At 38.2% G+C, this 16,761-nt stretch overlaps 1 protein-coding gene across 4 annotated transcripts in view; it reads left to right on the top strand.

Moving 5' to 3' along the window:
- LOC126371453 (monocarboxylate transporter 12) overlaps nucleotides 1–16,761 on the top strand; it is a 54,606-nt gene that overhangs the window by 24,735 nt on the left and 13,110 nt on the right. For all 4 annotated transcript variants that reach the window (XM_050016755.1, XM_050016754.1, XM_050016756.1 and 1 more), the window contains exons 3-5: nucleotides 446–589; nucleotides 14,313–14,560; nucleotides 14,938–15,066. In XM_050016755.1, coding sequence (XP_049872712.1) covers nucleotides 446–589; nucleotides 14,313–14,560; nucleotides 14,938–15,066 — 521 coding nt within the window. The remainder of the gene's footprint in view (nucleotides 1–445; nucleotides 590–14,312; nucleotides 14,561–14,937; nucleotides 15,067–16,761) is intronic.

Below are 16,761 nucleotides of genomic sequence, written 5' to 3'. Positions count from 1 at the left end.
GGAACTATTCAGTACCTACTTGAACTTTCTCTACTTTATAGGACTCTTCCGAACCTATTACGTTGGACTAATAAAGTTCAAACATTATAGAAGGCAAAATTGAAGGGAAGAGAGGAAGGGGTAGACCTAGGAGAACATTTATTAAACAAATAAAAGAGAAGGTGCAGGTCGTGTCGTATCAGGAGGTGAAGGTTTTGGCGGGAAGAAGAGAGGAATGGCGATTACTCCACCGACAAGAGCTCAGCTCTTAAATAAAGAGAGAATAAAGTTCAAATTAAGCGCGGGTACTAAGTTCATCATGCGACTTGCTGTACCTCTGACTATCTTAAAACTGTAAGACCGAATGTCCTTTTAAAACCCATTCTCATTCCCATTGTTTTTAATTTATAAATCTCGGTCTTTTAAGGTTAATTGTATAGTCTTAAGTTTTTTTTTTGTTTCTCAGGTCCGATAGTATCGGCGTTATGTAACAAGTTCGGGTGCCGCGCGGTATGCGTGGCAGGGTCTCTGGTGGCCGCAGCGGCCTTCGTGCTATCCACCTTCAGTAAAAGTGTCACCGTCATGATGATCACGTATGGCCTACTTGGAGGTAAGACAGATTAAATATTATTTTTATTTATTTATTTGTTTTGAGGAAGACATACGGCCATATACATATTCTAAAATAAAAACCAGACAATAACTAAAGGCGTATTACAAGTCTCCACCTAATAGTGGCTAAGTTATTTGCCCTTTTACAATCATAAAAATTAAGAATTAAGTAAAGTAGGTTAAGTAAGGTAGGTACAAACATTTGACGTTCTCAAACTAGGGACAATAAGTCACTTGTGTCTCAAAGAAAGTTTTCGCAATCTTTTGTCGCATCATGGATACTTTAGAACACAACAGGTCTAGATCGTGCTTAGGCGGTAAGCTGTTAAAACTCAATAGATCGTATCAAGTAGGTATTATGCCTATTGTAAGTTCTCGCACCGTTTGCTTCAATATGTAAGGCTACTCTCCATATGCTCACAACTCCTGCCAATATTATCAGCGGCACTGGACACTCCATACATTTATTCTCGCGAACCACAGTGCCCGCGCTATCAAATCAAATCAAATATACTTTATTGCACGGAACTAAATTTCAACAATTAGACATAACACATGAATACAGTACAATTTGGGCGCTCTCCTTACTCCTTAGTGGCTTACGGCCATTTAAGACTAAAGTTCTTACTTTAAAGCGACCTCTGGCCTCTTGAGTCTTCCCAGAGGGGGTGAGGTCGGTAGTTCTTTATTCTATGTCAACGGTAACTTCCCTAATTTATCATCATAATGGTGCTAATTTAAAAATGTAAATACCATCTAATTTTATTTTAAGTTATATCTGTCATTTTCTTATCCGCCGAAAAGGAAAGGGACGGGTAATCGACAAGCATAAAATTTATGGAACACACGTCAATTTTAAGCACAAATCTAAACCAACCGTCTAAAAATTTTACATCAGTCTATAACCCGACACAGTAAGTAGACAGCACGTCAAACGGATTGCATACCAGCGACGTACCTTTTTGATTCGCCCGGGTTATTCATTCATTTACTCATTCTTTCTAAAATTAAGAGCTGTGAATCATCAGTCCCTTTCCTTTTCGACGGATATGAAAATGACGGATATAACTTAAAATAAAATTAGGCGGTGTCTGCAGGAATCGGGGCCAATACCTCTAGAATTTTATCTAACCAATGAGCTCTTCAGTTATTTACCGTTTGCTTCATGTCACAAACATTAGAAAAGCAATACCTTATTCGTTTAGATTCAGTCATACAAACACATATACGAGGGGAGGTCAAAAAGTTCGCGGAATGAGGGGGAAGGGGGTCGAAATTAAACACGAAACTATTTTTCCTTTTCAATATATTCTCCCTTAACCTTAACACATTTTCCGGATCTATCAAATAATTTGTTTATTCCATCATAAAAAAAAAGATTTCTCTTTGCTGTCAAAATAGGCCGAAATTGCAGACTTGACTTCTTCATCATCGCCAAATTTTCGTCCACGCAGTTCCTTTTTCATTTTTGGGAACAAATAATAATCGCTGGGGGCCAAGTCTGGACTGTAAGGCGGGTGGTTTAATTTTTCGAACCCGCATCGGTGAATGGCAGCCGTCGCAACATGGCACGTGTGGACGGGTGCGTTGTCGTGCAAAAGGAGCACACCTCTTGACAGCTTTCCTCTTCTTTTTTCCTTGATAGCCTCTTTCAATCTATCCAGTAAAGAAGCGTAGTAATGTCCCGTTATAGTCACACCACGATCTTTATAATCAATCAGCAAAATACCTTCTGTATCCCAAAAAATAGTGGCCATGATCTTTCCGGCCGATTGTGACACCTTAAACTTCTTTGGAGGAGGTGTGCCTTTTTTATGCCACTGCATCGACTCTTGCTTCGACTCAGGTTCATAGTGGTGAACCCAGGTTTCATCTCCAGTAACAATCCGGGCCATAACTTCTTCCTTATTCTCTCCACAGAGCTCTAAAAACTGGCGAGAACACTCGACACGCTCGCTTTTTTGAAGTGGCGTGAGCATTCTTGGAACCCATCTTGCGCTGACCTTAGTCATCCCAAGATGTTGATGTAGGATATTTAAAATACTTGTTTCGGATACACCGACCATTGCTGCAAGCTGCTTCTTCTTCAAGCGGGTATCTTCTAATACAAGTTTCTCTACTTTTTCGATGATTTCCGGTGTGGTGGCCTCAATGGGCCGTCCGGAGCGGGGGTCATCTTCAATCGACTCTCTTCCTTGCTTGAAAAGACTATGCCACTTGTAAACCATGGTTTTACCAGGGGCAGAGTCCGCGTAAACTGCTAACAGCTCTTGAAAAATCGTCTGAGCGGATTTTCCTTGCTTGGTGAGGAACTTAATGACGGCGCGGTGTTCAATTTTCTCCATATTCGCTGAGTTCTTCCCGATTCACTTGTTTGCTGGTCGATAGTTCAAACGTTAATGACCCGATTTGCTTCAAACTTGGTACATATACTGTTAATGAGGTGTGCAACTAGCGGCTACCTGTACGAGCAAACCAACCCCCTCCAACCCCTCCATTCCGCGAACTTTTTGACCTCCCCTCGTAGGTAATAACTATCGAAGCTATAGTTATCGTGCAACTCCTTATGAACATTTAGTCATTTAAAAATCCCACCTCTCTAATAGACCAAATTGGCTCTAACCCAAACATGTTTGGCATACAATTTTGGGTCAATTGAGTAGTCGAGCATTCCTTATATGGTTTCTTCAATTTGAAGCTCAATTGCAAAACGTGACACTATAAGATTGATGAGTAAGTGATACATACGGTTACGACGACCTTTCTCAAAAATGTTGTTCGTGTTTTGAACTCAAATATCGGTGGCGATGATTCCAAGAAATGTTTATCAACTTGTGACTTATACAGATGTAAACAAGTTCCGTATTCTCGAGAGTAGTTTCTATGGAACAAATAGCATTTGTTGTAGATGAACCTGGCCTGCATCCAGCCGGATACAACGTCATGCGGCCTATTTCACGTGTCAGTCAGTCAAAACATCCAGTTCGAAATTGACGACCACTGCCACTCGGTCGGTTTACAAGCCGCCAGATTCTAAGTAAACAGCTACAAATACCGATACCTGTACGTGTTGAATGAGAAAAATAGCCTTTTATTGTCGTGCCGTGCGTGGTCTGGTAGCTAGGTACGGAAAAAGACGAATGATGTTGTATACTTGCTAAATTTTGGTGGGATCTGCCATTCTGTTTATGTCGTCGACGATATTCTAATACAGTTTTTCTGTTCATGTATTGTTGACCAAACTCTCCCAAGAGCGAAAATCTTACAAAATATAATTTGATTTCTTTCGAAAGATCAAACCAGAATCAACGTCGTTTGCATTGCTAGAAAACGATTAGAATTCCTCAGCGACGTTAAAGATCAGTCAATAACTGGATGCGAGATCTGTAAAAGCTAAGCTGACTTATTGTTTTCTGTGAGCTGAAAGATTTAAATAAAGAATAGAAAAAGCCGTAAAGTAATATAGTTCCGTGTTTATTGTGCTTTGTGGTAGTGTAATTACAACTACTCACATAAGCGTTATTTGCGTCCAAGTCAATATTGCAGTTGCTATTAAAACAACTATTAATAAAGCCTCAGATGCATGGACTCGTGGACGTGAGAATTATGCAAATGTTCACGTTGTTGTCGACCTTGGCATAGTGGCACGGAGATACGAAAATGTGGGTCTTAAACGGCGCGGGCGCCGCACCCGTCCTTCGGCATTCGTTGTTTAGTAAACACATGTGGAATTTTATATGAGGTGTCTCTCTCGAATTGATTTCATTACGTAATCCTCTTGGCTTAAATATTCGCTACGAATGGATCTAGGTATGCAGTGACTATATATGTTGTTCTGGCATGAATAGTCTATTATTGGTCATTGATGGAAGGCAGAACTCATTATTTATAGTTGAAAATCAATGTCATTGAGAGCGAAACCTGTCTTGTTACAGCAGTTCTCTTTGTTTCACTTATTATTATTGCGTATGGCAGACAAATATCCTGCTTGGATCAAATATCCAGCTAAAGCTCCCTTAACCAAGTCTCTGCTGCATCCGTCACACAATGCAGCTCGGCTTTACCACCTGGGAACCGGTGCAGAGGGCACTCGTTCACTATGTGAGATATGGTTTGGTCCGGGTGACCACATTCACAGTATGGTGACTCCCTTAAGCCCCATTTACATAGGTGATGGTTTGACTTTCCATAGTCGGTCCTACACCGGTTCAGTCGTGTCCAGATTTTTCGCTTGGAGTCAAAGCCAGGGACCCTCCGCGAGGGATCCTGAATAAGGTCCGAATTTGTGCCGTCGAACATGTTCCACTCCAGCCTCCACGTATCTTCCACACTGAATTGACTTTTTATGCTCCACTAAAATAATACGTAGGTAATTGAACATCTACTAAAAGATAATGTTTGTAATAAGGGACTTTCCAGGCTACCTTCACTAAAAACAATATAAATGGTGTTGTACAACTTTATCGTGATGATAAACTATTTTACTCGTACGTAATTATTCCAAAATACAATGTAATGGGAGAAGAAGAATAAAAAATATTGTTACTTGATATTTGTATACTCATATTATGTATAGAATTATGTTGCTACCTATATTGCTTCTATTTATTTTAATCAGAATAATAATGTGTGGAAAATGTAATTAAAGGGGTCATCATGTATACCTAAAAACAAAGATAAAAGATGCATATATCTGTTATCCATGAAATTAGGAGGTTAAAAGAAGGAAAAACTGTACAGCGCCATCTATATTGTGTTTGAAGAACGTACCCTGGAAAGTCCCTCATTGTAACATCGTAACATGAGACCCAGTAAATATAACTGAAGTGTTATCAAACCCACGCAATATAACAAAATCCGACTACCGATGTACTTAATCCGCCAACATTGATTTATACACGGAAAACGAGGGAAAACCACAGAAGGGCGTGCCAGGATCGTGTCAGGTATTCTTATACCTACCTGTGCGATACGGACTCCACTTCCAACCAACTAGTGTAGACATTTTATTTTGCCTGCATTGCACCATTTACAAAAGCTCCAGAGAGTTGAGCGTGGAACGAATTTACATATCATTTGCCTCTCGTTTTAGTCGCTAACGAAGCCAAATTAGCGAATTATTTATGTCCATTAGTGATGACTTCATTAACGCTAATAAAAACATACTTGTTTTTTTTTTCATTACGCTCAATAGCGCGTGAAAATGTTGCGATGTAAACATGTAATTAGTTGTTCGTGCTAGAGACTGGAAGTACTTATGATACGACCCAAGTTTTTTGGAATTGAATTACCTATTGATGGATTTCCTACCCATATTTTTTGTTTGAGAAAAGATCCTCTTCGTCAGTGCTAGGGTGACATAGTGATGCATGAGCTCAATCCCTAATATACTTGCACAAAAATACATCCTGCTATTGATTGATAGTTACGTAATGTTCAAACTTAGCTCGGCCTTTAGTTTTGTCGTTGTGTCGAGGTAAGTAAACAGATAAGCCAAGAAGAATCGTCGTCAATTACTTGTTAGTAGATACTTACTGTTCCAGGACACTACGTATAGGGAAACACAATTCTAGGAAAAGAGCTGACTTATTAAACATGGAGCTAATTGAAGTACCTAGGTAGTTTAGCGTCATAGATGGATAAAATTGATCCAGACACGAACGTATTGAAGTTTGCCGTAACTTCAGGGGAAGCCTCAGGGGAAATTTAGAATCAATAGACCACTTGTTTTATAGCAATTTGCATCTCTTAATTAAATGCAATAGTAATGCAGAATATGCAAATCCACAAGTCGTAAAAGTAAACGATTATGTCCATATTTAAACTTATCTTTTTTATTTTGTACGTAACAATTTGCAACGTTCTACCGCGATTTCATTTCTTGATATTTTCGTTCCAAACTTATTATTTATTCGTAGGTTCCAAACCACTAACTCTGACATTTGTCTAACAAAAAGCCTAAAGCCTATTGCTTCTACGTCATTACTTAAATCCTAACACACGACTTAGCATCCTACAAAATTGTATGAAACGCTCGTACATGGAATTCAAAGGGCTCGATCTGTCAAAGTGGAAAGCTTTTGACATAACTGCAACTAGTAGCTTTGTACGAGAAACTTCCAAAGACAACAGCTTGTGTGTATTACCTGTTCCACTTTTAGCGACAAATGATAGGAGAAATATTTCCTCATTTGAATTAGATTAAATTGGGCACGTGATATCCTTTCTGAAAAGTCGTTCGGTTTGACTCGTGCGTACGTACTTCAATTACATTTCTTTTTTTGCGTTTAATCTGTGTGACGGTTAAACTGATGTTGTGGTGATATTTCGGATATTTCCAATGAAAAATACCCTAGATCCGTTCGCTATATCAGCGTAGAAAGAGCGACTAATAGGTACAGTGACTCTAAATCTGCATTCGTAACCAATTTTAATAGGATGCCATGTGCGTGTCTGTCTTGGAATTTAGCTTTATTGCAGACACTTATCTTTCCAGGTGATTCGCTTCTCGCCTGTAGTCAGATAGGTAGTGTTGGATGGCTGCCAGGCTACAGTCAAACGGCATGTCACTTGTGTGTGAGGTACCACGCATAATAGCCTTTGTTTAATTTCACGGTCGTAGGTATTATGTTACGTAGATATACTGATTGGTACAGTAGTTACGCGAATTATCAACTTTCGTTTAAAGCTAGCATCTTTATCTGTCTTTAAAATAGAAACAGATAAAAAAACGTTCAAATTAAAATTTTATTTCCATAAATCTTGATTCACATTCTAATTTAATTTAAACCATTCGGCACTCTATTCGTTACATGAGCCCTTTCCATAATTAATGGTAGGTAACTGGGAATGCCGGGCTTTCTATACAAAGCTCGCTTATTGGCGATCTGAATAATCGATATACAGTCTATGTTATACCTCCATATGTGACGGGTTTCCCACATTCGCAGTCACGAAGGGTGGCCTTCCAGGAAATCGAGTTGTTTTCGTTCAGTTTCATGATAATGAGTTTCATTTTATAGGTAGTGTACTCATTCGTATTATACGGTGGTATAAAAAAATCATTTCTGTTATACCGTACTATCATCTTATTACTGTGTATTATAGAAAAGGGTTTGATTGGGTAAGCACCCTAATGCACGGAAAAATAATGAGCACTGGGTATTGAGTTGGAAGGAAAGTGTTTCTTTAGCAGTTTGAGTACGGATTTTTACAAAATGGTAATTCCTATCTATTTTCCACATTAACGAATCGCGTTTTATTCAAAATAACACGTTAATATTCGTATTTGTAACAATTTACACATATACATCTTTTTGATCGATGGTTATTGCGAACACATATCGCCTCTCGCAGAGTGATTGAAAAGAAATCTCCAGGGATTATCATTCACGCAGGTTTTATGTGGTATTAGACCGTCCTTTTGTAGGCATCATCGTTTTCCTCTTCGTCCTTGAAGTGTTCTCAAGAGTAAACTAGAGGTTTAGTGAGGTTTATTTTTTACGTAATACATGTCCGATTGACAAAATAGTTGGACCAAGTGGTAAAAGGGTAAAGTTCCTTTTCTCCCTAAAATAGTTAATCTACGTAATGCAACAATGCAAATGCTTGTACGTTTGTACGTTGCTAGGAGACCCTGCTGTTGTTTATTGCCGTGTTCATTACCTACTTATTATTTACAACAACATTAAATGTACCACAGAACGTTTCGCTACAATTATTAAGCGTCGAGACGTAATGATTCTAATTCGCGCCTCTACCACGTTCTTAAGACACGTACGCTTGTTAATGAAAACAGAAAATTTCATTTACAGTTCCAAATTTAAATAAAGACGTTAGTAACGTTTCAATATGTCTCCCGCCTAGGTTTTTAGATGAAGGTCGTGAGTACTGAGTTGGATGTTTGCCAGCTGATGTAGACGTGATGGCGCCTAGCACTTGCCTACTTATCACGTACTTATTCGTCACTAATCGAGTTTAATTATAGATTATGTTACAAGGTTGTTTGGCTATGTTAGTAATTGGAAAATATGTGTAAGTATTGACTGAATATTTGGATCAAAGTGAAAAGTGCTGTTTGTGGTATAAGAGGTGTGTAATGAAATATAGTAGTTATTGACTATTGAAATTATTTACACGAACATTTATACAGTATGTTTAACAACAAATATGCGTATGCGTAACATTACACGCTTTATATTCGCAATTGGGGTTACAGGTGTCAATTTATGCGTTGGTAAACGCTAAGGGGTCCTTCCCATGGCGGGATCAGATATGGCATGGATGTATGATTTTAGGGTTAGACTACCAGTAATAGTCGTTTAACCATTTTTTCTTAACACATTATTTCATAAAAGTTTCATACACCTGTTTTGATGATTTGTAAAAGTACATGTTTTTTCTTTTTTTTTAAAACGGGTAAAGTATGTTGGCTCATCTATGCAAGATGATAAACATAGAGGAGCCCTAATTGCAGTAGCAACTGACAAGCAACGCAATGAGTCAGTTTGGAATCAGTTGCGACTACCATACTAGCATACTAGGTGCTTCTAGGTACATCTAGGTTGTCATTTACCTATTCGGATATCGCACGAATTGCATCGGCCCATGAGGTAACTAGCTAAGTGCCTGCAAAACTGCCGTAGGGAAATAGGGAATAAAAAAAAGTATGATCCATATTGTCTGATGCTTCCTTTGCTCTATGTGCTCAACAGTGATGTTTAATATTAGCTATTAAATTAGTACAATCTAAAGCCGACATAAAGACCTTTAAATAGGATAGGTTCCAACTAGTCAAACCATTTACTTTTACTAAACGTCAAAACACGAAATTACTATGGAAAAGCAATCTGTGACGTCATAAAAAGACGTAACAAAATGTCGCACTTATTATTAAATTTTTCTTTATTAAAATTCATAAATAAGTTAAATAGAAAAAAAAACAACTTTTTTGTTGCTTTTGTATCTGTCGTTATTTAGTGATCAGAATTTCATAATTTATCTTTGACTTAGGACACCACCCAATTACTTCCTTATAGTGGTGAAACTGTAGGATTTACTAGTGGGCATTGCAAGCGATCCGGTGCCAGCGCGTGAGATCATCGCGGTCGTCACTGGCTTCAACCAACTATTTCGGTAACACTCGCCACAACGGATTCCGAACATTTGTCGATCACCACTCTATGTACTACGAGTGCGAATAATGTAAATATGCGGAACTGGGGGGTTAAAATGGCCACATCGAAGAAGTTCATTTAAGAAAGCACTTACATTTATATGCGCAAATGTCTATTGCTTTCTTAGATGAATTGCTTCGATGTGGCCATTTTAATTATATACTTTATTGCATCTAACAACTAGTTACATCACAAACAAGAAATGGACGTTTACAAGGGTGGACTTCATATAAAACCGTTGAAAATAATAATAAATATACACAAACATATGCGTAAGCCTCTATAAATATATACACATATATAATATACTATACCTACATACATACCTATTATATATATTACGTATATATATAACTATATACTTAGACTAATATACACATAGCGAGGAGAACCGATGGCCGCTGGGGCGGAAGGGTTCTGGAATGGCGACCACGTGTCGGACGACGCTCACTGGGTAGGCCCGCTACAAGGTGGACCGACGATCTGGTGAAGGTCGCGGGAAGCCGTTGGATGCGGGCAGCGCGGGACCGATCGTCGTGGAGATCCTTGGGGGAGGCGTATGCCCAGCAGTGAGCGTCGTACTGCTGATGATGATGACTTAGACTAAGAATACTCTATGGATAAAAAGTGCTCTTTGACTCTCTTCTTAAAAATTAGGTAAGAGGAACTCTCCTGAACTACCCTCGGCAGCCTATTTATTTATGCATATGAAGGTACTTACTTGCCACGTGAATTGTGATGCTTTAAGATACCTTTAAAACACACTAGGCAATGAGGGACTTTCCAGACTACGTTCCCCAAAAATTATGGCGCTATATTTTCTCATTACTTGGGTACATAATTATTCTAAAATATAAAGTAATGGCAGAGGCATATATAAAAATCATTGTTGCTTGATATTTGGATCAGATACGTATAGAATTATGTAGCTACCTATATTGCTTCTCTTTATTTTGATCAGAATAATAATGGGTAGAACATGTGTTGGGCCTGAAAACCATTAACTGTTAAACCATTTATATCCAAAAACAACGATAAAATAAGCATAATGTCTATTAACCATGAAGTTAGAAGGATAAACGAAGGCAAATCTGTACAGCGCCATCTATTTTTTTTTTCGGAAACGTACCCTTGGAAGTCCGTCATTGTTGTAAGTTGCAAGTGTATTGACATTATGGCCTGTGTGGTCAGTTCGAGTAGATAAAAGTAAAGTAGAAAGAAATTAATAGAGAAAATATAGAAAGGAAACTGCCTTGAGCAAATTGAAATGATGTACGAGTATCTGATTTAAATATCAATAATACTTTACGAGAACTCCTTCTGCGATATGTCCGGGGATGATTGGAACATTCTAGGCGTTTTTCTTCCTTTCCATTGTTCCTTTTTATCAATTTGAGCTTTCAATGTTGGTATAAGTTTATAGGCGTAACTTATGAATTAAATAAACAGTTGAAACCAAAGATATCGATATCGCGAGCAGTTCCAACTCGTAATCATTGAAAAGCTGGTGTTATATACAGGGTGTTAGTGACATCGTAACGAATACTGAGGGGGATGATTCAGACCATGATTCTGAGTTGATATCAAGTGGAATTTTCCGTCGCAAAATTCATGATTTTTTTTTAGTTTTTTAAAATTATTTTCAATTCTATACTTTTGCGATGAAAAATTCCACTTGATATTAACTCAGTATAATCAGCTGTTTCATCCCCCTCAATATTCGTTACGATGTCACTTACACCCCGCACAAGTACATACTGTACCCATACAAGTAGGTATGGGTGTTAGTGACACCGTAACGAATACTGAGGGGGATGATTCAGACCATGATTCTGAGTTGATATCAAGTGGAATTTTCAGTCGGAAAATTCATGAAAATTTTTGTTTTTCTTTTTATTATTTTCTGTTCCATACTTTTGCGACGGAAAATTCCACTTCATATCATCTCAGAATCATGGTCTCAATCATCCCTCAAAGTTTTCGTTACGACGTCACTTACACCCTGTATACATAAAAAATGTTCCGAAAGTTTTTTTAAACAATGGCAATGGAATTTCTGATTCGGGATCGGAGTTGGGTCAGTTTGCATTCCTGTGATTATCATTTAGAGCGGAACCAGAAATGTAGGTCAATCAAGAAGGTTTGCCCGCCTTATTTGAACCCGCCGGCGCCGCCGGCGTCTGACAAATGTAGCCGTTTGTTATTTTTTGTAAAGCTTGTGATACAATTCATCTTCATGGCATACTTTATGAGCAATGGAAATGGTTCGAATAGTGTAGTATTTGCCATTATCGTCCTATTCCTGTTAATATATACCCTCTTATAACAATACTTAGTTAAGTAGTCCGTAGACTTAATATCTAACGCACACACTAAGAAACTAGAAAAACAAACGTGTCCACATGTTTCCTCAAGCTGCCCTAGAATTTGAGGAATGCACTACTGTAATTACTGCGAACTACATTATAATTATTACAATTATATTGTTTAACCAGAAACAGGGTATATGCCGGAAAGATGACGCATACTAATGCCGTCGAACTCTGTTCGCAACAGGCCATATGCTCCTTTGTGCGGCTCCAAACGATTTGTGGGCCGACAACAAACACTGACTCATCCCGATATCATATTCCAGATACAATATTTTGCATATACGTATGAATTACTCGAACGATATACTAATCAGCTAAATGGACAGCAAGGCGAAACTGGTAACACTGACTCCACGTCGTCCTTTGTTACTTTGAAACGCGTGTAAAAATGAATAAACGTTGGTATGTTCCCATTTTCATAGTCTTACTGCGACGGATCTACCAATCTACCTGGATTATCACTTCATTACAGCTTTTATACTCCCTTAAAATTCAAGTATACGTAGGTACAGTGATGTGTACAGTACTAACAAACCTCTTTATCGAATTTTTAAGTGGAAGTGGCAGTGTAATGCTGTTTCAATTTCCTTTATACTACGCACGTAGCGGGAAACGAGATGCGGGATGAATGTTCAGTAATTATCGCTTCACCCTCTTTGTTTTCGTCGTTAATAATGCAGCGTAAATATACACTATGCAAACGCTCACGTTTCTGTGCTATTTGAATTATATCTAAATTAAGTAGTAGTATATGAGCAATCGTCCATTTAATAGCAACCGTCAAGTGTTTCAGCGTATATGCTGGTATGATTGATGTCGAGGTCATCGGACACGAGACGCGAAATTGTCGGTTGCTCGGTCCCACACATCAAAGCGTGGAATCCCCAAACATTGCTTCTGGTCAAAGTACACTTTAATCTGGCAACGTGCCGAATTGAACGAAATTCGCCAATCATGGCCGACGGTCTTTGACTAACTCTTCATTCCAATTCTTTGTTGGTATGCAGATTGGGGTTCTTGAACTTGAAAAACTACGACGCAGGCATGAGCCAACTATTATTCTGGATTTATGTCTCGTTTGCAGTGCGTATTGAGACGATCGTCACATAAATATAAGTCTTGTTTATCGTGCCTTATCAACTCTTACAAAAGACAATAAAGCTTGAGTTTTCACGTGGTCTTGTCTTAATTTCATCTCTGAAGATCCTTAGTTATTGAAACGTTTTACCAATTCTTGCTCTTCCTATTCTCTTGCCTTCGAGGCACCCGCTCGGTCAATACTCCTACTTCACAAGATTTGTTATTTAACAAGATTTTTATGTAACCGAAGCACGTATTCTTCTGAAAATCGTTTTTGTCAGGATTAATATCAATCATAAGCCGTTGTCGTTGTTGGCTGCTTTAACCGTACAAGCGAGCTTTCTCACGACGCGATGAAATTCGTGCGATAGTCGAACAAATGAAGATTTGAGTACAAGGTTGTCATCTACCATAGATGTATTTTTTACAAATTCCGAATTTTTATAAAAAAATGGTCAAACATCAATTACTGGTATCTTTACTCTGAAATCCTACATCCATGGGATATCCAATCGAGTCTTGGGGAAAGTGTCTAAATTGTATATTTTGATAGAATCATCTGAAATATTGCATGACGTTACCACTGTCTAGGAATGTCGTGGATACACGTGCTGCTAAAGAAACACTAATGCTAGAAAAACTAAATATTACACGTGGGTGTTGAACGCTAGTCTGAATGGTTGCACTGATCTGTTTCTGCCGGATTTTCTTATTATAATGTACCTGCATATTATGTAAGTGAGGTAGAAAATTTTCATACATACATAAGGTCACGCCTATTTTCCGTCGAGGTAGGCAGTGACCACGGAATCTTTACTACGATCCTGACACACCATTTTCGTTTCTTACTATCATCAAAGACTTTCTGCATACTCGCCAGTTTAGAGTATTCTTGACCTGGCCTTTCTTTAAAACATCCTGGCTAATAATCCCATGCTCATGCTGTGGCATAGAAATATAAATCGGACCGTTAATTGTAATCTGTTTACCATCGCGAAATACCAAATAAAATTACCTATCTACTCTATCATAAAGTAAGATTCACGCTGTAACGACAACTTTGTAAATAATAAAACGTAACTATTTATTTCAGGAATCGGCTTCGGTATGATCTACCTTCCATCTGTGGTAGCCGTAGGCTACTACTTCGAGACCCGACGTTCTCTAGCCACGGGCATCGCCGTTTGTGGCTCAGGTGTTGGAACCTTCAGCTTCGCTCCTCTCGCCGCTCTCCTGCTAGAGGGATTTGGATCTTGGCAGAACGCAAACCTACTACTGGCCGGACTGATTCTCAATTGCGCCGTATTCGGGGCGTTAATGAGGCCATTAGTTTACCCTAAGGTGAGAGTTTATTGCACACCATAAAAGCGACCTCGTAATTCTCTACGCTGATTTTAGCTTGAATACACTGTGATGAATAGGCTCAGTTCTTATGCCAGTCATTTCATAGCGACATTTCTTTACGAATACTTTTTGTGAATACATTTTTGACTTAATTTGCCATGAGGTCGTGTTGTATCATTAGCGGTAATTGGTAAACTTCACACTTTGTTAGTTTTGGGCCTTATTATCACTTTACACGAGGAGTGTTAAGTGGTCAGAAGGAACTTATATCGGACAGTTTTCCTATTAAACGTAAAGTCAGTAAAGGGGGACACTTTTCAAATCAAATCGGCGGTGCCAACAATCTGTCTTATTTTTTTTTTGTATATTTTCAGACTTCAGGTGAAAAGCCTCTTTTACAACGTATGGCCGAAGAGAAAAGATTACAAATGGAAAGGGGATCCATTGGAGGCTCATATTTCTTAGTGCAGCTGCCTGATGGAACTATGGAGAAGAGAATGAAGGTATATTTCTGTAATATCACTATGTAAACGAATCCACGGACGATTCAAATTAATATTTCTTGATCGATGGAGCAACGCGGGCAATGAGCATCCTTTGTGACCATCGCCTTCGAGCTGAAACGAGCTGTGGGACGCAAATATACAGGATGTTAGTGACACTGTAACGAATATTGAGGGGAATGATTCAGCTCATGAGTCGTGTGCGTCAAGCTAGCGGCCTCAAAAAAAAATGGGCACGAAAAAATAATTTGACCATACCAAAAAATAGTACTCTTATTGAAAAAAATAGTACCTGTTGTAAAAAAAATAGTACCATCACGGTTCTGGATTTATAGCCATGTTTTATTGCACTTGCTAGCTTGACGGTGAGCAAAATTTGGCGAGAGTTAACGACAAGGTCTTTCGCTTTGATTTAAAGGCCACAAAATAGTACCGAAATAGTACTCACCCCCTGCAAAATACCGAAAGTAGTACTTCAACGGTTCCAAAGTTATAAAGGCAGTTCTTTGATCCCGCTAGCTTGACGTTTTGAAAATACCTATTATCTGGGGAACGCTTGCATACTTCAGTATGTAACTAATGTCAATAAACTCGTATGAAATAGTACTCCCTACCATCATAATTTTGATCCGATTCTCTTTGTAGAAATGTTAAAAAATCATCATAACCTATGCCATACATTTGTTGTTGATACAGTCACGTAGACAATTACATAACCTCACAATTTATGTAGTATTAGTATTGCCATCGCCAGTATTGCCATTTTGGAGGTCTACCCTACCATTTCTTTGCACTTCAGAGTGTTGCTATTACAAAAAATTGCTATTGCATACACCCATATGCAATAATTTTAATAAAAAATGGCTGCATGGTCTAGTTCTTATTGAAAACAATCTGTGATTTTAATACATCATAATACATTTTGAATCTGCTGTTTTATTTTATAATTTATACCTTCATGTTCAATTTGTTACGGATCGAAGTGTTTGTTAATAAACAATTTGCAGTATTTGTAGAATAACTCAAAGAGTTTCAACAATGATATTACTTTCATCTGACAACCCTGGCACTTCACCAATTTTTACCCAAAAATGGGGAAAAAATACTAAAATCTGACAACATTCTTCTTGAGCATGTGTAATAATTTTGTTCGCGACTGTACCTGTCTTGATAAATGTATGACATAGGTTATAATGACTTTTTGACATATTTCTACAAAGAGAATCAGGTCCAAATTATGATGGTAGGGAGTACTATTTCATACGAGTTTATTGACATTAGTTACAAACTGAAGTATGCAAGCGTTCCCTAGATAATAGGTATTTTCAAAACGTCAAGCCAGCGGGATCAAAGAACTGCCTTTATAACTTTGGAACCGTTGAAGTACTCATTTCGGTATTTTGCAGGGGGTGAGTACTATTTCGGTACTATTTTTTGGCGTTTAAATCAAAGCGAAAGACCTTGTCGTTAACTCTCGCCAAATTTCGCTCACCGTCAAGCTAGCAAGTGCAATAAAACATGGCTATAAATCCAGAACCGTGATGGTACTAATTTTTTTAGAACAGGTACTATTTTTTTCAATAAGAGTACTATTTTTTGGTATGGTCAAATTATTTTTTCGTGCCCATTTTTTTTTGAGGCCGCTAGCTTGACGCACACCATGAGTCTGAGTGGAAATTTCCGTCGCAAAATTCA

This window comes from Pectinophora gossypiella, chromosome 12 (genome assembly GCF_024362695.1).
Source record: "Pectinophora gossypiella chromosome 12, ilPecGoss1.1, whole genome shotgun sequence".
Lineage (NCBI taxonomy): Eukaryota > Metazoa > Arthropoda > Insecta > Lepidoptera > Gelechiidae > Pectinophora > Pectinophora gossypiella.
Note: the sequence above shows the minus strand (reverse complement) of the source record. Positions and strands in the feature narration are given on the sequence as shown.